Genomic DNA, 26,013 nt, shown 5'->3' on the forward strand with positions numbered 1-26,013 from the left:
TCACATAATAAACAAAATATACTAGAAGTTCTGTTTATAAGAAACAAAACTTTCTAGAAATTACACTACGAACTTGGAGTTAGCTGATATGCATTTTATTTATGGGACGGCGGACGAAAATTGAGCAGCTGCTCAAAGGAGACATCCAAGAATAGTCTGTGATGCTCCATTCATTAGCTGCTTCATTTTAATCACAGCTCCACATGTAAAATGCATTTTGGCGAACTCCGCCTTTGCGTAGCGATGTATACTGCTCAGAATTTCCACAGAAAATGACGATTTACGCCAGCAGAAGGCTGCTTCTCTCTGAGCAACACCCTGTGTGCATAGAAACATGAAGCTAAATTTACTCTCTTTATTGTTTTCAGAATCATAAACGATGATGCAGCTGGGTTTCTTTTATCTATTTTCAAACTGTTAACAAAGTGCCGAAATTTTCTTATATGTATTATACATATGCTCATCACGTGGTGAATACATGTAGAATTGTCAAAACGTATTTAAAAAAAGTGACTTAATATCTAGGAAGAAGATATTTGGTGGGACAGGGAAAGCGCATATTTGCTGAAACTTCTGTGAAATTTCACGAGACTTTGCTAAGAAATGGAAATATTTTTCACTGACATTTCTTATGGGAAATAATATAATGCTTTTCTTTTCTTGAAAAGTTTCACAGACAAATAAAAATGCAGAAAAATTTTTGAAGCTAAACTGCTAAGGAGAAAACGTTATAGAATATAATTTCTTGAAAATACCGTATGGCTACTATTAATGCTTAGTAACGTTATATTTATTATATGGAAAAATGTTTCTGCCCTGCTTTAATTTGCTGTTTAACATTATCTGTGGGAAGGAAAATGTTCACTCTGACGTATAAACGGAAGGAAAACTGAAAGCAAAATAACCTCCGATTATACTTTTACACGCGAGTAAATGGTAACCTGCTGAGAAATAGCGGAGCCAGTATTCTGTATTTTATCTGTTATCACTAACATAAAATAAATAAACTAACTAACTCACTAACATAAAATAAGCTATAAAAATATAAGTTTCTGCAAGTGTGAAAGAATTTTCTTTAAAAAACCGGGATTTTTATTTCAAACTTCTGAGATTTGCTCAAATCAAAATTCAGCTGAAGGAATGTTTTAATATTTGCGCAATGGCGACAGAAACCGAAAAAGCGGAATTTTCTCATGGGATTAATCTTGGACTATTTAAGTAAAATCGTAAATTTTCATTTATTGCGAATGTCAAGTTACAAATTAATGAAGCGAATTTCATTTGCGTATAATCTCTATTTCAAGCATCAATACCGTGGCAATTTTTTCTCGTAACTGCGTTCTAATTACGGAAAAGCGCCTGGGGTAACGTTATTCGATTTCTAATGAAAGCGACAGAGAGAGAGAGAGAACGCACTGGCTGCTGTGCTGTGCATCATATATTTTTACTTTCCACGCTCTAACAACTTACGAATGGAAAGATTTGATTACTTTAGGAATTACTTCAGAAACTAAGTAGAATTTTAAAACTTGCCTTTAATTTCGAGCCCCTATAATATTATTAATTCCTTTTACAAAGATTTTATTGGAAGAGATGATTTACAATTTTATTCTACGTAAGTAACTATGCTAAAAACAATGAAATAATGGATAGAAATGTAAGAATCAATATAAATTTTGATGAAATTAATTTGAAACTTGTATAACTCTTAGGAGATTTTGTTGCATTTTGGGGCAACAGGATTTTTCACACTCTGAAAATTAAAATGATTGAACGAATCAGTGACGAAAATAAATATATTAACATAGGCTCAAATGCATATGCATATGTTGGTATACATGTATATGTGGGACCGTGTTGCAAGGAATATTCGGGAAGTTAGAAGAAACTATATTCCATTGGAATGGTTACTGTGTACCTTATCGTTCAGAAGCTATATGACTTCTAGTACTGTGATGCCACTTGCAATTAGGGTTTAGAGTCAGTAAGCTTATTTCAGAGTAATAAGTGGGGAAAATCAGGGATACGCTCAACGAGATTCAAACTCTGGACTTCCCAATGCTACCCGGATGTGATTCTAAATGCACCAAGAAGGCAAGAGGTAAGGAGGGAGAAAATACCTTACATCCTCCCCCATTGAAAGAATGACTGGGGAAGACGGTTCCCAATCGCCATATCCCGGTGATGACGACTTACCGTCAATTCCAGTTTAGTTCGGGCGCCTGTTGTACAGTAACTAGGTTTATTTCCGAGCAGGAAACAGGAAAATCAGCAGTGATCTCGCCGAGATTCGAACTCCAGACCTCCAGAATGCTAGCCTACCTGTCTCTGATTGCACTACAGAGGTATGAGATAAGGAGGAAGAAAATATCGTACTAGATGAATGGAAGGACTCCTTGTCTTATTCTGGGTGATACTCTCTTTTGTCTCTAGATTGCCATACTTAAAAGCCAACGCTTTCGCATGCGACATTGTAAATCAATGTATCATGGTACCAGGAGCCCTTGGACACTATAAAAGAGTTTATCTCAGCCTCCGAAAATATTTGAACGACAAGTTTTTCAGTTTTTCACAGTTTATGTGTCAAGGATGCAGTTTCTTAGGTATGGACGTAAAATCTTGGCAGTTCGAGTACTTAGCATGGGGAAGTTTGAATACTTAAAATAAGGGTCATAAGGGTCACAATATGAGATATTCGTGGTTGTGTAATATGCATTATAACAGATTCACATAATTCACTGCGCATAGTAAAAAATGTGCCATGATTTGTGTCTGATGTTTATGCACGTTTCATTAACAATGTTCTCACAGTTCCTCTGTTTGTCAACTACGTGGTGTTACTTTCGCAATTCAGCGTAATTACAAAGAGACACGAAAGCATTTCTCTGAAGCTTATTTCCATTTATCTCGTGTTAGCGTGATTTTCTACCACGCACCCGTTTCTGCCAACATTCGCAAGGCGTGACTTCACATCGAAGGCCTGCTGTTACATCATGCTCTTTCATTCAGTTATCCAGAAGTGACGTCATGAGATTCTGATTGGGACTCCTGAATACGCCGCGTAACGTTGTCGCACTTTTTGTGACATACTCTGTATATGTACACACAAATTTACACATTTTCGCGTATTCCAGTTGGTATCTTAATTTGTTATAAAATTTAATAGTTTCTCTATTTAAATTTAATTTAACTAATTTTTCCAGGATGATCTAATTTCTTTCTTCTAATTTACAAATTATTCTCAAAAGTTCTGGTCAAACGTGAGCATCGCGGAGTCAAACGTCGCAGAGAAAATAACGCAATGGAAGGACTTAATCGTACAAAACATTGTAGGAGAAAAGGAAGCAAAGAAAGATCCTTTGCTTTGTGTTCTACCCTACATTTTCGTTCGCGATGTTTCCCCTGTAACCAGATTAACTGATTAAAGCGAAGATTACGTGAATTAGCAGCATAATGTGGAGATGAGTTCGTGAGAGACGTTCTTAGAAAATTTGGCTCGTTCTTCGGTTACAGATGAAGAATATTCCATGTGTTCATTCTCTTCACCAGGATTTGAATCTGTGTAAAATTTACCGCAGGGGTTCTCAACCATGGCGAAATGTGCTCAACCTTTTATTTAGCTATTAAGCACTTAGTTTTAATTTATGAGATAAAAAACTTTGGAAGTTATCAACATTTTCTATACTTTTTGTTGTGTAATTTATAAAACACATTAAACATAATGTAAATATAAATAAATGTACTTTTTGAGCTTGAGAAAAGAGTGGGGGGAATGGTCTTCTGGAAATTGTGAAAGGGGTGCATGGAGAAAAGAAGTTGAGCACAACTGATTTACCAGCATTCAAAGCGGTTATACCAACTCGGCCACAAGAGAGAGCTTTAAAAGTTGTAGCTGCTACTCCTTCGTAGAATATGAAGTCTGCTTTCTTCCAGAAAAAAAAAAAAAAAAACTCCATTGAGTTCTCTCCTTGCCAATAAAACAATTTTCAACTCGATCTTCACTTGAAGCTTCTAAAAGCGAAGTTTCTCTGGCAGTGGCAAAATTTTTTTTATTCTTGCAAAGGATGGGGATTTGCTTCTGGATTGCAACTAAACTCAATTTTCAATTGTGGGTAATGATTTGTTCAAAATAGTGGTTACTGTCTATCTAATACATCAAATCCTTTTTGCTTCGTGTTTTTTAGCCTCTGAATTCATAAAAGCATATATTAGGTGCATAATTTAAATAAAAATTCTTTTTAAACTCCTTTTCGTACAGAAGCGAAAGTTTGAAGATATAAAAATGAGAGACGTATTAATGATCATTAACAGTAGTAATTATTTGGCAAGTCCACTGGTACTGATTGAAAAAGTTCAGAACTTTATAAATGAGCTGTTTTAAACGTAATAAAAGACAAAGTCACAATTTTCCGCCGAAAGCTCAATGTATTTAATTTAAAAATTTGCATCGAGTTCCCATAACTTTGAGTTATTCATAATGACTGTCCTTATTTTAGATGGCATTATTTTTTTTTAATTAATAAACACAAAATGACGAGGAAGAAATGGAATGAAAGAAAAACTGATGAATGGAAGTTCCATTTTATGTTCCTTTTTAAAGTCACACAACAATGCAAATTTGATAATCAAATCATGCTGTACTTGCGCCAACATATCCTTTATTACCCTCTCCAATGATGTAAGTGTATAGTTTTTGAGATATCTAGTTTTGTGGGAAACGTTACATGGGAACAACACATGCTTGATGTCTAAAAATCATCATTTAGCGTATAATCTAGAAATCTAGGAACCCAGCTATAGAATATCAAATTAACTGGACCTACTGCGATAGATTCAGTGATTCAGTTTCGTTTGAAAAACCGTGAATTGTCTGGAACATTTGCGAATATTTTAGCTGATGATGGATTAATTTGGTAACGTCAAAGAAACTGATGGAAATCTAAAAAACTGCACAGCAGATAAAAACTATCGACTGTTCAATAACAATTTTTCTTGAAAAACTGCTTTCTGGAATTCGCACTGAGAATAGCTGTATCATTTGGTGATATTCTAAACTTCGAAAATTCCTATTTTTCTTTTGATGCATATCATATATATTTTTAAAGAGGTTTAGGATTAGACTCATCTGAAGTCGGGTTAATCATTCTGAATAACCTGCAGAGTTATCGTGTATTTTTTTTTTTTTTTTCTGAAGAACGAATTGTAGAAAATAAACTATACCCTCACCGGTACTCAAAATCCTGATCTTCTCATTCAATTATTAGTTGGGAGCGCTACCAACTACATAGCGAGAGCGCACATGAAGAACTGCGATAATTCTTATGAGCCCTGCACATTGCATCTTAGTAAGAAATAAATAACAACAAGATTGTCCGGAAATGAAGCTTGAAAAAATGCATTCGGGATCAGAAAAATAATACAGTAGAAATATATAATTATTGATGTTTTCAGAGACAGTTATATGAATGATAAAAGAAGTATATATCATCAAGAAAATTCTTATATTGTCCATATAGAAGCTGAAATAGACATGATAACAAAGGGTTGGCAAGCCAGGTAAAATGATGTGAATTAAAGTCTCCTGTTACGGATTTAATCCTGAGCTAATCGACTTTGCTACAAGTTACTTCGTAATTGACTTCCAAATGACGCTTTTCCAATAATAATTTATCCATGACAAATGCAATTTTCCTTTAATCTCCTTATTTTGATGTTTTGCAGATGCATATATATTGTTTTTATATCATTCGAACTGTCATCGGCTTCGAAGAATCATGAAACTGTTTTGACATTGGGGAGTCATTAGGTTATTTTGAAGTAGGAGACGTGAAAAATGTACAGTGCCCTCGCTGGGACTCGAATCCTTGACCTCTCGAATACGTGTCGAATATGCTTCCAATTACACCGCGAAGGCATGTGAAAAGAAGGGAGAAAAAAACCTTATAATTTAATTAAACCGTGACCTTCAGTTCATGATATCTAACATTTTAGTAATCAATAAACAGGTGAAAATTTTCTTCAATTGTTTTGGGAGACAGAAGCATAATTTTTTACATTATATGACAAGATCTGCACCCAAGTAGCACACGACGTTGCAAAGTGGTCATGGTAACATTTACGACGTCTTTACAACGTTGCGAAGACGCAAAATATTTGCCGTTGCATCTTGGCAATTTGTCGACGTCGTTGAAACGTCATGATATGACCGCTTTTAGACGTGGTCATTTTAGCATCTTTTTCATAGTTCATCAGCGTTACTTTTAGAATTAAAAGAGACTAAATCTGCCCTTTCAAGAATCTGAAGTCTGCATAAGATTTATTTTGCAAAGTTTTTTCATTACTTTATTTCATCTAAATATATTAATCTAAGGAAGTTAGATTAATATATTTAGATGAAATATAATCTAATGAAATATAAATTTAATATTAATACTTGAATTATTAAATTTAATTAGTACTAAAAATACGTTCTAAATCATTGTTGAAAATTTTGAAAAATAGTTAATACTTACTAATCTATAAAGTAAGTTGCATTTTATGTTCTATAAGTAGTTATGCATTTTAATTATATTTCCGAAATCAATGCAAATCACATGTTAGCAATTATTTCACTGCTAAAAATATGACTTGATTTATTATTTTTGAAGTAAGGATGAATTTATTTGAATTAATATGCTGACATAATATGAAACATTTTAACGCATATGGAGCAAAAAGTACAATTTTCGCGAAGATGTATACACGGATAAAAATGGGGCGATTTTCAGAATTCCGAAAAAACGTTCAATGTTAACATACGATGCATATCCATGCATTTTTAACGTCTGTCCAATATATATGACGGAAAAGTCATCGACAGTCAGGAGAAGCAGAACGGAAAAATTAATGGAAGAGGAGAAAGGAATATTAGCATTTTTAATGGAAAACGACAAAATTCATGGCTTTGATAAATTACTAATAAATGTTGACGTCAAAATTAGAGAAACTGTGAACAAAAATACGAAATTCATTACCTATAAAAGTTCTGATAAACTGTTTGTTACGTTTCTGTCCATCTCCATGCATTTAAAAATGCTTGGTTTAATCCTAACATACGGTACACTCGGGATTTGGCGAAATTGACATTACAAATGTTTTAGACAACCCGATAAATATTTTTATTGTAAATATAATCTTGTGAACCTTGTTTGTCATTCTATTCAGTTGAAATAATTCTTCTATGCCATTTAAAAAAAGATTCTATGAAATTATCAGTAGAACCGTCGAAAGGTTGAATGGAATCGTATAAATCGCTGACAAGTTTAGACTGAATTGCTGTTCGAGCGATTGACTACATATTACCAATATCAAGAATGAATTATTGCTGGTTTATTTACTAGATGATTATATAATGAATATCTGAACACATATATGAACATCCGAGCTCGAGGCTTCCGCGCTTTGGCTAGCTGCCAAATTCGAATAAGTTAGTTAACGGCGCAATAATTTCAAACTCCTTATTTTCAGAAATATTTTCTTCACGGTTTTATAGTTCACCGTCGGAATTAAATACTGGAGAGTTTCAATACAGAAAGAGAACTACGTACAAAAATATAATGATGGCAGTTTATTTTGAATTGAGGAGAAATCTTCGCGTAATCCTGAATTTCTGCTTATTTTGTTTGTGAATATCTGCTTGCAACGTGCTAAAATCGTCCATAAAGTTAAATAATGTTCTGTTTTGTTGTTTTATGACTTTCCGTTGAATAAAATCATATTGTGGTTTTCCAATCTTCAGTGGCTCCAGCGGTGCAATATTTGGATACACGGATTATCGTTATATTTGGATACACCGATTCGGTTATAACGTCGTGCAATATTTGGATACACGGATTCGGTTATAACATCCTAAGTGCTCTATCGTATATCATTCATATTAATCGATTATTGTGTTCATGATACAGGTTGGTGATCAGACTTTGCGCATACGATCGAAAAAATAGTGTTAAGGAAACATTAGCATTACTATGAAATATTGTAATCTATAATTATGTCATACTTAATTGTGTTATATTGAAAAACACTAAATATTTTTTATTGATTGCAAATTGCAGTTTTATTACTTGTCGTTTGGTATCTATTCTTCCAAATACAGTGTAATTCGCGTTTTTTTAAATATTGCTGTCATGTATGCCTATTAGATTATCTCAATAAATGAATGTTCGAAATTAGGTTTTGTTCTTTATTAAATTTAAGTATATTCATCATACTTAAATACGTATATTAAATAAGTCATTTAAATATAGTATATTCATAAATTTAAGTATATTCTTTGCTTTCATTTTATGTGCTTGTGATAACAAAGAAATTCATAATAAATAGAAACAAAAAGTTTCATCGTGTGCTATTTAACGAAGAGCTTACTTTAACGTACTTAACTTACTATCGTATACTATATTATTTAAATTATTTCTGTACAGTATCAAAAGGAAAGTTATTGATTATAAAAAGTGCCTGAAATTATTATTGTAATCTAATACTATTCTAAAATGTAGAAACTAAAAATAGGTAAATACATTTCATATGATCGAAAGAAATTGTGTTAAGAAACATCAGCATTACTAGTAAATACTGCAATCCATAATTATTGCACTATTTAAAAAACACAAATATTTTTTATTAATTGGAAATTTTAGTTCTGTTACCTTCCTACTGCTATTTATACTTTCAAACACTACTAGTTTACATTTTTCTTAAATAGTGATGTCATGTATGTTGTTTATTAAGTTATTATTTCATTTTAGATATGAATATGGGAAGCTATCAGATTTAGGTATATTTTTGTATGAAATATTTTTGATCACATTTATTAACTACTTTATACTGTCTTTCTTTTGCATATCTTGGAGATAGAAGTTAATGGTTATATTTTTTACTGTGAAACGCGAATAAATTTATACTTGAGTTCAGGTAAAATACTGATTATGTTACCTTAAGAACCGCTTCCTAATTTATCATAACAGGGGCAATTTTCAATGTCTCTGAGATTTAACAGAAATAAATGTGATAATGCTGTTATCAGAAACGCTCTTTTTTTACCCACATATATATCTTTACTTTTATTTATGCCTAATTGAGTTTTAGTTACTTAAAACGTACTATAAATGTTACATATTTATAATAACCACTTTCATAATTACTCTCACTTAAGGAAAAAAAAAAATGATAAAATCTTAATCGTAACTTAGAATTTTAGTTGTTTAAAAAATATAGTTAAAAGTACTGAAAATAATTAAGGCTATTACTAATTATGCATATTTAGTCTAAAGAGAAAAAAACTGTATTATCTTCTGGTTTTCAGGAAATGATAAAATATTTAAACTTTAGATAAATACAAGGAACACAAAATTTTAAAACGAAGAAAAATATATTAAAAATTAAGGTTATTTTTCTGCATAAATCAATATGTAACACAAGGACATAATAACAATATTTTCACAACTGTTGCAAAAAGGTGGAATTTGGCGAACATTTAGGTGCCGTTAAGACGTCGTGATACGATGCTTTCACAACCAAAATATCACCTGCGAAAGACGCAATAACGACATCTATGCGACAAAAACCTCATCTGCAAAGACGTAATAAAGACGTCTTTGCAACGGTTGCAAAACAGTGGAGTTTCGCGGACATCTGGGCGTCTTAAAGAGGACATATTGCAACGTTTTTGTAACGAGATCCGCGACGAGTTTGCAAGGTCGTTACGCTGTGCTAAATAGAGTTTATAACATCTCGCTATATTTAGAGTGGAAAAACCGGCATTGATTTCCGTTTAGTATCAAATCACACAGAACTCATGTTAATTTTTTAGAGGAGGCTATTTTGGGGGGGGGGGGTTAATGAAGCATATGAATGTACTTTAAGTAGCACAACCTTTTATTCCTGTCTCAGTAGTTACATTAAACTATATTTTATAATTCTTTTAGCCAATTTGTAACTCAACTGAATGCATTAAAACATTGAATGTTTGTGGAAAAAATTAATTTATTTCATTATCATTTTTATTATTATTATAGAAATGAATTTACATCAGAATTTTTATTTGGCAATCGTAATCACTTTCAGTTACTCGGCAGCTAGTATCTTCAGCTTTTACCGCATTATTCTTAGGCGAGGAGTATTATTCAATTACTTTTCGTTTCATCCACCGAAACACAGGAAGTTTTCCAAGTGCCAGACTGGATGTTTTTTAATTACGCAAAGTGGATGACTCAACACCGGATTGCTTCATTGCGACATTAGGTCTTGCGCGGCAATTCCAGTTCTTAGAAGCAAAATTAATCACTATTATATTTTTTATGCTTTGGAATTCTATGCTTGTTCACGTATAACATAAGCTGTGAATATAAAACGCATCATTATGCAGCGTTTGATATTAGAAATATAACTCTTCTATACTCCTCGTAAAAAATAAACAAAATAAAAAATTAAAGGGTTTATTTTCTTAGCTCGCAAAGAGAAGGTTGTTATCGAAATTGATGTTTCGGGTTGCAGGTTGAGAGTGTTCTTTTCATTAACGAAATGCACAATTAAGCGTTTGGATTTCCTTTTTTTTCACTTCCTTTCGCGAAGTAAAGAAATTATTGTAATTGCGAAAACTTTCGGCCTCATATTTCAAAGGAATTATCCATTTTGACCGTTCCCGAAGCCATTTAAGCAATTTCTTTTTTTGCGTGACGTCTATACGGAAGGATAGAATAAAGGATTCTTTTTTATCTAAAACTGTTTGTAAAAGGGATTTAAAATGGACTCAAAACGGACTTCTTTTCGTGACGTCTGTATATACATCCGTATGTTTGTATGGATTTATCTCACATAACTCAAAAACGAATAATTCGCGTCCTTTTTTTATTGCAATGGGCAGTAACAAAGGTATATTATATATGTATATATGTAAGAAAAATAAAGAATATGCAAAAGATTAAATTAGCAACGTAAATTTCCCTTCTCAATTCTAAAAATAGTGACCTCTATCTGCATTGCGTCATTTCTAGATTAATCCATGTCATATGACTCTTACATAATTCTGGTGATGTAAATGGAACTAAAATTCAAGCAGCCAATATTAATTTTACAGTAATATTAACTATCCAATTAAAATGCATTGAGAACCAAAACTAAGACTGACTTAAGATTTTCCCCTGAACATAACGCACTTGCTCTCTACGCTTTGGCCTAGCTGGACTGCTGTCTGTCTGTTGCTTGCTTCTTGCCGCAAAATTATAAAAAATGTAAGCCTCTTGGAATAGGCAAATTTAATCTGCCTTCGCCTTCAATTTCCTAGTCATTATCTATCAACACTTTTACGCCATCAAATTTCCTGCTGCCTGCTGGTCTTCACTATTGAGTTTGTTTTTACCACATAGAATATACATATATACACTCTTAGGTAAAAAAAAAAAAAAAAAAAAACGACGCACCAAGAAGGAGTTATTCGATTGGGACGAAAATTGGTAGAAGTGATGTACATGTACTGAAAAACAAATGATTACAGTTTGAGAAAATTTGGATGATTTATTGAAGTGATAGAGCTTCACAAAGTGAAAAAGTCAGTAACGCGTTTGTCCACCTCTGGCCCTTATGCAAGCAGTTATTCGGCTTGGCATCAATTGATAGAGGTTGCGGATGTTCTCCTGAGGGATATCGTGCCAAATTCTGTCTAACTGGCGCGTTAGATCGTCAACATCCCGAGCTGGTTGGAGGGCCCTGCCCATAATGCTCCAAACGTGCTCAATAGGAGAGAGATCCGGTGACCTTGCTGGCCAAGGTAATGTTCGGCAAGCACTAAGGTAAGCAGTAGAAACACGTGCAGTGTGGGGGCGGGCATTATCTTGCTGAAATGTAAGCCCAGGGTGGCGTGACATGAAGGGCAACACAAAGGGCCTTAGAACGTCGTCGACGTACCGCTGTGCTGTAAGGTTGCGACGGATGACAACCAAAGGTATCCTACTATGAAATGAAAGGGCACCCCAGACCATCACTCCTGTCTGCCGGAAGGCAGTCAGGTTGGTATCACACTGCTGTCCGGGGCGTCTCCAGACTCGCCTTCGCTGGTCATCGGGGCTCAGTTCAAAGCGGAGACGTGAACAATGAATCACTGCAGACTATTCTACTCCAGTCAGAGACATTCCAGTGTAATTGAGCCCGACACCACTGCAAACGGGCTTGACGTTGTACAGAGGTCAAAGGTAGTCGGCACAAGAGGCGCTGTGACCTCAGCCCCCTTTCTGCGAGCCGTCTATGAATGGTCCTTGCGGTCACTGAAGCACTAGTTGCACGTACAATCGATGATAATGATGCATCTGGGGCTGTGAGTGCCGCTCTGATGATTACTCGGTCTTCACGTTCTGTCGTTTCTCTAGGCCTACCGCTTGCTTCTTGACGCTGTGTGCGGACACGGTTCACCCATTCCTGCCAACATCGTCTAACAGTGGCATCGCTCCTGCTGAAATGTCGAGCTATTCGCCGATACGACCAACCGGCTTCTTTGAGCCCAACTACACAATCTCTCTCAAATTCTGAGATCTGTGCATATCGTTCGCGCACCTGTATGCGAGGCATAGTTACTGTCTACCAGAGTACACGGAATGAAATTCGTGAAGAATTTATGACCTGGAATCGTAATTTCTCCTCTTAAATATTAATCAGGTGCACTGTAGCGACAACAGTTCATTTATGGGCAGGAAAAATGTAAAATTTTGCATTTTCCGTCGAAACCTGCATGCATATAAATTTATGTCCAATTTGCTTTATATCTTCTCGTTGCGTCGGTTTTTTTTTTTTTTTTTTTTTTTTTTTTTTGTGTGTGTGTGTGTCTAAGAGTATATATATATATATGTAAAATAAAAGATAAAAAATATGAAAGCAAACTTCAAAATTTAATTCACTGTAACATCTTTTATTTTTTTTATTTCATTTGGAAACTTCATCTCTCTGTGCTAAAAATAGCGCTGTAAGTCTAAACTGCGTCATTCATATTAATCATGCGATCTTACATAACCCTCAATTAAGGTCTTTACGTACCTTAATGCAGATGCTTCTTGACCAATCACCAAATAGTAAACCAAAACTAAAAACTGAAACTTTTGAATTCCTCCCTTCTTTCTGTGAACTTACGCATCACTTTTGCTTGTGCTTTTCCCTTGGCCAGATGCTTTACTGCAATCATGTATGAGCTGCTATATTCGCTTCTATGGCAATAATATCAAAAATTGTAAATGTTCTTTAATAGGCATGAGTAGAGTGCCAAGTAATTGTGGCCACAAAATGTGAATTTAAATAAAAAAAGTAATTTAATCCGGCTCGAAAGCTTCCTCTTCAAAATGGATGGACGCTCTAAGCACTAAGCATCAAGTATCTACGCAATTAGCATTTCCACGCATCTACGTCTCAGTGTTCTTATATCAGTGCATCCAAAATTGTGCTATTATTACATATATACAAACCCTTACCCGACTTGAAAGTGACCTGGCCTTTATTTTCGTAATCGTTGGTTGTAGTCATATACATCCAATTACAGAAATATTTTACATGAGGAAATATTCATGGTTTTTCAATGTCAAATTTTAATATAAATTAATTTTCGACAAGCAAAGAAATCTAAATTTTAATGAGATCTCTCGGTTTCTATATTTATATTTGGGAAAGTTTTACAGTCGTTATGAAAAAATAAAATTATAAGAAGGTTGACTCTCATATGAAAAAAATTGATCGGGATATTTAATTTGAAAATTTTACAGGTATTGATATCATTTTCAACTTGCCTTGAGGGTTTAGTAAATTAAGTTAGAATAATTCGAGGAAGTAAGTTTTAATGAAGTGCAGCAAAAAATGAGTATCGTTTATGAAGCCGTACAAGGAAGACATGTGGTAACCACATCAAACTTTTTTGTTCGACTTGCGGGAATCATGAAAGTTCCAAAGAAAATGGCCATTTATTTTTTTGTGCTGAATTTGCTGTATTACAATTAAATTGCTCTTTCTTAGTCTAGAATTACATGGGGGGGGAGGAAAGGTGCCTAGCTTGTGAATTTTTAAGACGTTCTAATTTTTAAAATTCAGGCACATTCTCGACATCTAAAACAAGTTTTCTCCTGGGGTGAAATATGTTGTTCTAATCAATGCAAGCTTTCCAAAATGAAAAATAGATTTTAGAACGGAATATGTATAAAATAGTACATGAAAATTTAAGCAATGAGAGCCATATGCTTTATAGCTAACCAGGTAAATATCCTTACGTTTAGTTCAACATACTGAAGTTCATATTGCAACAAGTCATGCCTCTAAAATGCACAGTTTTTAAAATAAGATACTAATAGAAAATAGCAATAATAATGACGATAAAACATCTTATTTGATAAGAAAGAGCAAAGCGAATACGAGTATGTGGAAATATCTCTTATGCAGCTAAAATATTTAAAAGCTTTTATGTTTTGCGTCTTCTGAAAAGCTGCTTTTTCTCATATTATTTATTACAGAATAACGATGCGATATTCTTAAAGAAAAAAAAAAAAAAAAAAAAAAAAAAAGACTTATTAAGTAGGAAATAATTTTCCTAAATCTTGTGTGAGATTATATATTTGAACATATATTAGAAAAGAAAAGGCAGAATTAAAAAAGAAAAAACATATTTTTTTTCTGTTATTTCAGCCAACATATTTATACAAAAATTTGTTTGAAATGAAAATCAGAAATCATGCAAAAAAATAGGAATGAGATAAATCAAGACATGGAGATTGATTTCTTGAGCTTATTATTAAGTCCTTTTTATTATTAAATCTTTGAGAAGAAACATTTTGTATATTTATGAAACTGCAGTTTCTTATGAAGATGAAAATACGAGTTTATTTCAAAAAATCATTAGCATCATCGAAAGTTTAATATACTAATGGAAGCCTTAAATACATATTATTTTATTCAGTTTTAACACTTCGATACTTATGCGGCCTCGCTTTTATTTGACAGTAGCATCCTTTTTTTTCCAAAGCGTCCTTTGCACACTGTACGTCAAAAAGACAAGACAGAATATAAACATTTACTGTAAAATGTGCAGAATACAACAATACGAAGCTTGTGTTATTTGAAAAGTAAGTGAAACAAATTATGTATTTGATTTATAGAAGTTCAGTATGCTGCGTGCGCTTATCGGATGTAGGATTTCTCAATTATGCATGTTTTGTTATCCAGAAATTTCCCCCGTGTTTCCTAAAGGCTTTAGTGATTCCTGTAAATGGTCGTGAAAGTGATAAAATAGATCATAGAGGCTTTTATATTTAAAACCCATTTATTATTTTTAGAAAACAAGAGACCTGGACATCTACATTTCTTTTCTATAGGTAAATATGAATGAGAGAAAGAGGGAAAAAAAAAAAAGTTTAGTAGCAATTTTAGCGTTTGCAGTGAAATGATTTTTCTTCTAACATTTTGATTGCTTTTAAATTATGAAGCGTCATACTTAATTAGGTATATTAAGTCTTAAATTTAAGACTTATGTATTAAGACTTATGTAATTGCAGTTTTTACTTTAAAACTAGGCGCGAACATCGCTCGATCTGAAAATAAAGTTGCTTACAAAAGGTTTGCATGACTGTCAACTACTATTCCCAATAGCCCAATGTGCTTCTCATCGTTATGAGTCTCACATATTTCCTCGGCTTCTACTCTTTATCATTTAAACTGGGCTAATTATGAATTCAGCTTTAATTAATAATAAAATCAATGTCATCTTAAAAAAAATTAAGTAATGACTTTCTATTTGACGAAAATATGAACTCAAAATTCATTGTAGAATTCACGTAATTTTATCCTGTATTTTATTGTTGAAACTGGATAACTAAAGTCATTTCTAAATTAAAATGTTGTACAAAAGTCTTTTTCTCTTCCTTTCGTAACTCTGATTCTAGTGTAATAATTTAATAACAGTAGCAACTCTTTCAATAATAATCAGAAGCTGTATATTTTTTCTAAAATTCTTATTGGCATCTGATTTGAAATCTCTCGCGGAGAGAAGATTCTTCTTTTAGTTTAAACTTAGTATTTTAATTTAAACTCGGAGGCATATTCTTTTACAAAAATTATCCCATACACATCTATAAAAATTTTATTCCTTGGAAATATCTCGAAAACGCTTAAATACCTATGAGTAAAAAAACATTCAAAATATGTAGGAATCCCCTTGAAAACAAATCGCGTGTTCCCAGGAGAGATACGAGGGCCATCCAGGAAGTAGATTACGTTTCCGTCTGTGTCCGCTAGGGGCGGGGCTAGCGCGGCCATCTTGGGGTCAGAGCGTTGCGCAGCTCAGTCTGCATCTAGCCGTGCTAGTGAGAGGTTCGTGCTGTGCTCCGTTCAGATACTGTGACGGTTTGAAATGTCTGCGTTAATTGAAAATCCCGCGAGCTGCGAGGTGCGCTCAGTAATAAGGTTTCTGACTGCAAAAAACTGTAAACCGATAGAAATCTATCGGCAGCTTCGTGAAGTGTATGGGGACAACATTATCACTGAAGGTGGAGTGCGTCAGTGGGTCATAAGATTTCAAAATGGCCGAACCAATGTTCACGACGAAGATCGAAGTGGGAGACCCAGCATAGTGACCGCCGAACTTCTCGAAAAAGTCGATGCTAAAGTCCGTGAAAATCGAAATTTCACAATAACGGAACTTTATTTGAGTTTTCCACAAATTTCGCGAAGTTTGTTGCACGAAATCATCAGCGAAAAGCTTGGTTACCACAAGTTTTGTGCAAGATGGATTCCAAAAATCTTGACAGAGGACCACAAAAATCAGCGAATGGCTGCAGCGTTGAACTTTTTGGACGCTTACCATAAGGATGGTGACTCTTTACTCGATCGCATCGTTACTGGTGACGAAACATGGGTGAAACATGTGAACTGTGAAACGAAATTGCAATCAATGCAGTGGGGGCACACAAGTTCTCCCCAAAAACCCAAGAAATGCATGCAAACAATGTCGGCAAGGAAGATGATGGCGACTGTTTTTTGGGACAGAAAAGGTGTAATTTTGGTGGACTTCCTGGAAAGAGGCACTACAATAAACTCTCAAAGGTATTGCCAAACTCTCCAAAAACTCAGAAGAGCAATTCAAAACAAGCGCAGAGGAATGTTGAGCTCTAAGATCTTGTTGATTCACGACAACGCCCGGCCCCACACGGCAAATGTCACTCGTAAAGTTCTTGAATCTTTTAAGTGGGAGTTGTTTCCTCATCCGCCGTACAGTCCCGACCTGGCACCGAGCGACCTATTCCCAGCAATGAAGAAGTGGCTGGCTATGCAGCGTTTTGATGACGACGCACAGCTGCAAGAAGAGGTAACGAAGTGGTTGAAGGCGCAGGCGGCCGAATTTTTCGACGAAGGAATTTCCAAGCTCGTACATCGCTACGATAAATGCCTTAATTTGTATGGTGACTATGTAGAAAAGTAGTATTTGAGTGTGGCTTTCATCTGTATATAATAAAATTTGTTTCCTATACTTTGTTTATTTTTTTATTCCAAAACGTAATCTACTTTCTGGATAGCCCTCGTATTTTAGTCGCATGGAATGCGCTAAAAGAATAGTTTTCTTATAAACCTCTTATAAACCATCCTCTGGCGATCGAATGCTTCTCTAAATGTGCGAATGCTGACTTTCAGATCAACCAAATTTATGATAAAAAGATCACTTAAACTGTTGAGTGCAAACTTCTCTATCTTCTGCCAGGATATAAAAGTTTTTTTACTTATTATTTCAAATACTGTGTGCTACATTTTTATGTAAACAATGGCGTATATCATTTTGACTTACATTCACCGTATATGTTCAGTTATAACAAAATTTGATTCTGTTCTGCTATCCTTGCGCATTACGAAGCTCTTGTAGAAGAAGTTTATCTTGGATAAATTCTGGCTAACACAAGTTAATAACTGAATTGCACAATATACAAACCTGTAAGTAGTTATTATTGAAAGATTGGTCATTTAAAAATTTAAGGTTAGACTCAATTTAGCTTAATCTGAACACTAATCTAACCTTCGAGACTGCCGAACGAATTTTCATCACTGGGAATACCAGAATGCTAAATAAATATAACAGTATAAAATGACTATAGATTTGTTTTTGTTTCAGCTTGGAATTTACTTCCACTTTTCGCAAGAACAAGGAACAAACAATGAATTAAATTATTTATAATTTAAAAGTTTTAAATATGATCCTAGCACATTGTTCGTCTACTACTTAAAGAAATTTTTAAGCTGAGAAAGCTCACCAATTGTTAGCAATAGCGCTGTCGCCGGTCACAGAGGAATTTCACTACGAACATTTGCAGTTAACGATTCCCTCTTCTAAACTTAGATTATTACTCTTAATTAAAATGCCTGTCTTACATATTGGCCGACCAGCACGTATAGCATTTAGTGAGGCTGACTGTCGTACTAAAATGGGCCCGGATTGGAATCGCAGAAAAGGAATGCATGTTTATAAGTGCACAATGTCTGTGCGGTAAGGGAATACTCAAAATACACGGAAAGCCGGAAGTTCTCTAAAAAGGTTGATGGTAAAGGGAAGAGGATTTGGAGATCCTTGACTGCCCCCTCAGCGTAATTCTCCTTCAAAACTGAGGCCGAACTGCGCGTTAGTGCGCAAAAACTATATCTATACAACCTATGATAAAATTCTGGTGTCGCGGTCACTTGCACCTGCACCTGTCGTACATAATCTGGTGGAGCAGACATAAGAGTAGAAGTATAGGACAAATTTTAACATGAGGGGATACCTTTTAGAATAACACAGGTTAATTAAAATAAACTTTACAAACTAATCCTAACTAATAGAATACAGACTTTTATGCTATGCCAGCGTTAAGATTACGAATATTCCTGATGTTGACAAATTATTTCTATCACCCTTCAGTGATTCAAGAAGAGTTCCATTTACACAAAACATTTGTTAAGTTAGAAAATATATTGCACTGATAAACTAAATTTACCTTTTTTCTCTTACCGAATAAAAAATATGTGAATTTAAATACATTTCTCTTACCGAATTCAAATATGTAATCGAAAAATTTCCTCTTGCTAAAAGAACTTTTCTAATACGTAATTAAAATGTACGTGACTCCACACAAATATGCATGCATCTAAAAAAAACATTAATTTTCATCTAAAAGATGGAAATACATTACTTTCTGCTGCAAATGATCTGAGGAATATCTTTCAGTATCCAGATAAAGTCAGATAGCGGATTGGGATTCAGTGATTTAAATATCCTGCTCAGAGCCTGTTAGCTTAGCAACGTTCGCATAATTTCGTACATTTACTGAAAACATGCGCAAAAAAGATTACAGGGTTACAATGCGACTTTGAGAAAAATAGAAGGTAAATGACATAGGTAGCGAACCATTATAAAATAAGTATATATAAATAATAATAAAGGTAGGTCTTGAACTTTCCACAAAACTGTCAGTCCCATTACAACTGGGACGTCGGGAGTTTCCTATCGGGAAGGCACTTATTGATAAGTGTTGTTCATTCTTCTGGTCATACGTTAATGCGTAATTGCTTTTTTCTAGAACTGGGCTTCTAAAACTTTTTTCAGTCTCGACTTCTTTTTTATCACTAAGATTTTTTTTGCAACTCCAGGACTTACGAAATACTTACGAAAATTTTGTGGGACCTCATAAGCATTGCGCAAATCCGACACACGCGTGAGTGAAACTGTCAATTTTTTCACTTGTACTGTAATATACTATTGCAGTTTTAGGTCATTAACTTTAATTTCTAATTTTAAGACATAGAACAATGTGAAAATTTTAAATAAGTAACAGATGAAATGACAGCGTCACGAGCAAAGCAAGTAAAATGAACGTTTATATTATAAAAAGAATGCCTCGATACGTTTTTGTTTTTTCTTTGTCTGTATTGTCTTATCTTATCTATTTTTAGGTACACTGTAAAAATATTTGGTAATTATAAAATTATTATAATAAGTTAAAGAAATATCAAAACTGCTAAAATCTTTGGAAACACTCTGCTGCAGGTCCCGCGACCCCCATGGGAGTCACCACCCACAGTTTAAGAAACTTTGCTCTAGAAGAAAGGTGGAAGTTTGGGGTTACTGCAATTTTCGAATCTTTTTTCCAATATGCCACAAATGGAATCCCTTTCGATTCGCTATCAAATGATTCATATGTAACTATTACGTTTTTAAAGTGAAATTTAGGAATTAAAATTAGACAAAAAAGCAATCTTAATTTAGAATAGATTTTGAATAAAACTCTATCGAGGACAATCAGACACAGGATCGTCTTCTTCAGGAGCAAAGTTCTAGAAATGAAGAGAATTACAGAGGTTATTTTTTTGCCTAATTTCAAATTTCAAATTGGTGCATTTCTCTTTCAGTTGCAAATTTAGAAGTTAAATTCTGTTTTTAAATTTCTTTTTCTGTTCACTTGATTTTTCTCGACAATATTCATATTTCATTTCGCAATTTCTAAAGTACTAATATTAGAAAGGATGGGACTGCATTCTTTGGGAGACGACATGCTTTCAGATATATTAAGTATTCTCATGTTAGGTTGAAAACAAATAGAGGATTTAAAAGCTTTTTCCACGATTAGATTTTACGACATATCAGTGTCTACGAACAAACGTCTTTTACGTAGAATATTTTTGCAATACATAAAATGGATTGCGAATGGGACAAATATCACACCGTTATTTATCTGAATATAAAAATATATTTATGCATCATGGATTTCTGGTCAACGTAGTGTGTGCTTGTATAGTATTTTTGTTGAATTCAGACGTGTCGGTATATTATTTACAGCTCAAAGAAAAAATTCTGTTAAGGTTTTGTTGAAGAAAACAGTAGAAGAAAGTAGTTTGTGTGCATTTTTAAATACTGGATTTTAAAGGATGACAGTACGGCCCTAAGTAAACAGCATAGTAGTACTAGAAATAATGTAAACGATATAGCTATAAAATTTCAGAAACCGAATCAGACAAAAATTCTTAAGTTTTAAAGAACTAAGATAGAAATCAAGCTATGAGGTCATAGAGCTTGCAAATAGTGCACGAGTTATTGCGAAAAATCACTTGTAAAAATGCAGACACAAAGAAAACTAGCAAAATAATAGAAAAATTTTCAGATTCTGTAGTATGCGACAAAAAAAAAAAAAAAAAAAAAAAAAAAGTTTCGAACCTCAGGAAACAGAAGAAAATTCTTGAACTCTTAAAATTCTTCTTAATGTGTCATCGATTGTAATTTGGTTATTGATTCTGCAGTTAAATCTTCATAAACTATTTTTTTTTTTTTTTTTTTTTTTTTTTTTTTGGTGGAGGGCCCAAATATCGTTTGCTTTATTTTCTGCATCCACGAAACACAATAATAAAGTCTTAGAAGAGCTAAAAAAAACTCTCTCTTTCAGTGAGTCATTTAGTTTCTTAATAGAAATCACAGAATTTAAATTTCTTTATGCCTTGCGATCTCGTACAATACTTTTATTCATGTCAATAAAGTAAAACAAAATGAAGGCATGAAATTAGACATTATTAACTTCAGTGAAATAAAATGCTGTGTTTTATTGAAGGATTCAAGATATTAGGTATTTTTTGAAAGCAGGAGGTGTGAAAAATGAGCAATGCCCTCGCCGGGACTCGAACCTCGGACCTCTCGACCGCGTGCAGTGTGCTGACCATTACACCACGAAGGTATGCTAAGAAGGCGCTAAAAATCCCTTATAAAGGTATCTGAAATATGCTATAATGTAGTAAATAAACTGGTTAAATGTTAGGGGGCATTGTTCAATTCATTAATACCAAATGTAGAAATTTTTTTTAACGTTTTCTTTTGAAGCTGGGACGAGTGCAGTTTAATGCAGAAAGTGTCACATTAGAATTTTTCACTACGCTTGTATTCAATTTGGCTATGAAAACTTATATAATTTCGAAAACTGTTAATGTATAACATGCAAAATATACTCAATAAGTGCTTGTACTTTTTAATTTCAAAACAAAAGGACTAGTGGTAATAACTTATGTAGTAGTCTAAACATGCTTTAGAAAATACAGTTTTAAAGGACTACTTTAGGGACTTTCATGCTCTAGATTGCGAGAAGACCAAAATTGTTTTAACCGGCCTTAAAAAAAAAAAAAAAAAAAAAAAAAAAAAAAAGCGATTATCAAGTTTATCCCTCAAAGCTTTTAGAAACACAAGGAAGAAAAAAAATGAAAGGCATTTTGTATGGCTTTCTACAGTTCTGTGATACATTTCCCTCGGATTTTTTTTTTTTTTTTAAATTATTTTTGAAAGAATATCATTTTCATTTCAGCTTGAAATACTTTCCTTGATCGTGATCACTCAAAAATACATTTTTTTACAATCAGTTATGTTAGGGAATTATGTTTCCCAGAAATGTTATCCGAAATCCATAATATTAGCAAATTTCTTTGTGAGTCCTAGCTTAATGCTATACTGGAAGAAGGCGTAATGTATTAGAATCACCATCTATTCTGCTGAAGTCATTAAACTTTTTCTGATTATTTTAACCAGTTTCGGGATGCAAAGTTCCCCCCCCTCCTGATTTTGATGAACCATTCGTAAAGGGAAACAATATAGTATTTCGTGTAATCCAAAAAGAAATTCAAGAAAAATAACGCAAAACGCAGTTATTTTTAAATCTCAAATATTCCACTCATATTTTTTAAGTTAGATCTTTTCTACAAGAATTTCCCATTTTCAAAGGTTTCTTTCCTGCTGACTGCACAAGGATGATAATAATTTGTTTCCATCACTAATAATCACTAGTAGTTTAACTATTTTTACAGTTAGTAAAAAAGGAAAATAAAAACAAAAAACAAAATATGAAGAAGAAATAGAAATTAAAATATTTCTCTTACTTGAAAATTCATTATACTTATATAGATATACATATAATTTACAGTTAAACATAATAATAATTTTTATTATTAAGGAATACTTACATGTTATGAAATGACTTTATTAAACGATGTAATTCAAAAACTGCAAGTGATTAAATGAAATCCAAGTATGTATCTGAACTCAGTGCACACACATACATAGAAAATGAACTATTACTTATTCCGGTAATCAGTGTTTTTTAAAGAATTTTTCAATTATTTGTATGCATGTAAATTAAAGCCATTAAACAGAATCACAACCGGAAAAAAAAAAAAAAAAAAAAAAAAAAAAAAACAACTACCTGATTATTTTCCAACTGTTTCTTTTTTCCTGCAACTAACAAAACGAATTTTTTTATATTTATAGCTGCAATTCATATAGATGAGAACTAAGATAAGAATTCATACAGTTCTTTACAAGCAATTCATGCAAGAACATGCAATGAATGAACATGCAATTCTTCAAGTTTTTTTTTTTTTTTTTTTTTTTAGATTTGCATTCGTTAATAAAATCAGAGCTGTCAAATTTTTGATGTTTTTCTTTCGATCAATGTGCAAGTCTGGCCATTTTATTTCGAACGCTTCCTCGCATTATTAAATTCACGAAACACATATGCATTAGACAGAAAATCTAATTTCAGTTAATGCGTAGATTTTATCATATGCATTTAATGTAATATGATTAGAATTTAGACACTATTTAGATAGAATAAGAGAAAGTCCGATGATGAGCATGTGATTATAAAATGAAATGGAAAAAAATAAGACCTTTTTTTGCTGTACCTAAATATTTCTAAAAAGTGGGCAGTCTTTTAAATGCAGTAATAAAAAGTAGGCAGTCTTTTGAATACAGTAATAAAAAGTTGAAGTGTGTGAAAATTCCATTTTATGCCATTATATGTAATTCATTTATAACAAGAATACAGCTCTGTTTGTATAATAAAAATGAGCAATGAAAAAGAAGTAAATCAATAAAAAAAAAAATGAACACGAAGGAGTTTAAAAGGACTTGTTTTCCTTTACAATGTTTATAATTTCTTAATTTTGACATATTAATTATTATTATTATTTTGTTACAAACGCCACATTGTTATTCGTTCTTCTATACTTCTTGTTTCTTCTAACCAATATAATTTTAATAAATCCTATCTAATTTATTTATTCAATACGTTTTGGCAAATTCTACCGTTTCCCAGTTACAAAAAATAAATTAGATCCTCATTATCTTTTAAAATTTTGTAAACTATTTACAAAATAATTTTCTGTAAACCATCTCTCTGATTTTGTATTACCTTTTAAACTTTACATTATAGCATATGATTACAATGTAATGTAGTAAAATCTTAGTTATTAAACTTTAAAGTCTTTTTATTATCATTTGCATTATCTTGGGTGGCTGATTTTTGTACGAATGCACATTTGCATGATAATATATGATTGACATTCATAAGTTTAGAAATATCAAAATTCTTAAAAGAATTTACAGTCAAGTAAATATTTAGTTCTTAATTCTAGCTCTGAATTCGTACAGGAATTAGAATTTCTTTTTGTTTGCATGTAGTTTCTATTATGCTCTTTTTAAAGATGGCATCAAACCCATTCTATAACCTCTTAAATTATGACCTTTTTCAGTGAGAAGTGTCAAGGTCATTCACAAAAATATCAACAAAAACTCACCTTTATGATGGAAGTGATGTTCACGTTGTAAATCGCCTGTGAAACAGCGTAGAATGAAGGAAAGCATTACCGATTAAAAAATTTCCACCGAGAAGTCAGCACAAATGAAGAAACTGTCCTGCATTCTGACCCCTCAAAATTCATCATAATACTCCAACTTTATTCAAAGACGACACGTTACACACAAACTGCGGGGTTGACACGGCCGCACTTCATCAAACCACATACTCTCCCTCCAAAACAAGGAGTAACGTGACAGAAAACTGGTTTTTGTCGTACGTCCAACGGTTAACAAATGAGAGAAGTTATGAACAAGATAAAAACTTATTTCTTCCGCACTACATGGTAGAATCTTTACCGTTCTCCTCTAAACGGTCAACTGACCTTGTAAGAAATAACTTCTTTCAGGCGATGTGTCCGTTGTCCTTTGTTTTGATTCTTGCATGTTCATGAGCGCGCAGTTGGTTTGAAAGAAGTTTAGAAAAATGAAAGAAAATGGAACATAAAAACTTAATGGATCTGATGTTAGCAAAAGTCGAAGCTGTTCTTTAATCAGCGGTGCATGAAAAGAAGGAAGTATTTTTAGAACATTCAAAGCCATTGAATGAGATGATATTTTGGAAAAAAATGTAAATTTTCTTTATATCTAATACCATAAATGAGAACCTTAAATAAATAAATAAGTAAAAAGGGAAAAGTACTTAAGGAAACTAATTTAATATATAGAAATATGATGCGAGTAAAGTTAAAGCAAACATAATTTTGCAAGACAAGTAACTTACTTGGGTTCAACTTGTCATTACTGGCAAGTAGTGTCATCCAAAACATATAAATTTTTGCTTGTACTTACTCTCTAATAAATGCTGTTTTTCATACACTATTTTAAAAATTAATTTGGCATTTAATTTCTATTCATAGTTATTTGTTTACAAATTGCTAACAAATGTGTTTGAAGTAACAAATAAGCTTGTTTATTGCATTCTTATCTTTCTCATAATATTTTCTTTAGATGGTTGAATACTCAGGCATATTTTAAACTCGACAGTTCCAGAAATCTATTGTTTGTTCAGTGGCTAAACGAGCCGTGGAAATATTCAGAGGAATCGGACTGAAGTAGAAAAAAAAAAAAAAAAAAAAAAAAAAAAAAAAAAAAAAAATGTACTCTTAAAATGTCCTAAAATATCTGATGATTTTTAATTAAAAGTAGTAACTATTGCTGTCCAAATGTATAAACTTGATAGTTGAAAATAATGTTATTATGAGAAACGTTGTTTGGAATACTTAAAGATGTTTTAAAAACTAGTTTCTTCCTTAGTTTCAAAAAGCAGCAAAAGCTGTAAAATATAAATGTTGTATATACATCGACATCAAATGTCATTTAAGTTCAAACAA

At 33.0% G+C, this 26,013-nt stretch overlaps 1 protein-coding gene across 2 annotated transcripts in view; it reads right to left on the minus strand.

Moving 5' to 3' along the window:
• LOC118187592 (dermonecrotic toxin StSicTox-betaIB1i-like) overlaps positions 1-24,904 on the minus strand; it is a 139,431-nt gene extending 114,527 nt beyond the window's left edge. Inside the window, exon 1 of one of the 2 annotated variants that reach the window (XM_085809862.1) lies at positions 24,622-24,904. In XM_085809862.1, the coding sequence (XP_085665988.1) occupies positions 24,622-24,688 (67 nt within the window). In that variant the 5' untranslated portion in view covers positions 24,689-24,904. The remainder of the gene's footprint in view (positions 1-24,621) is intronic. The other variant, XM_035357842.2, reaches the window with a different exon arrangement.
• Positions 24,905-26,013: the final 1,109 nt, after the last annotated feature.

The sequence above is a fragment of the Stegodyphus dumicola genome, chromosome X2, assembly GCF_044657685.1.
Source record: "Stegodyphus dumicola isolate Sdum_Otavi_A_Nest chromosome X2, ASM4465768v1".
NCBI lineage: Eukaryota > Metazoa > Arthropoda > Arachnida > Araneae > Eresidae > Stegodyphus > Stegodyphus dumicola.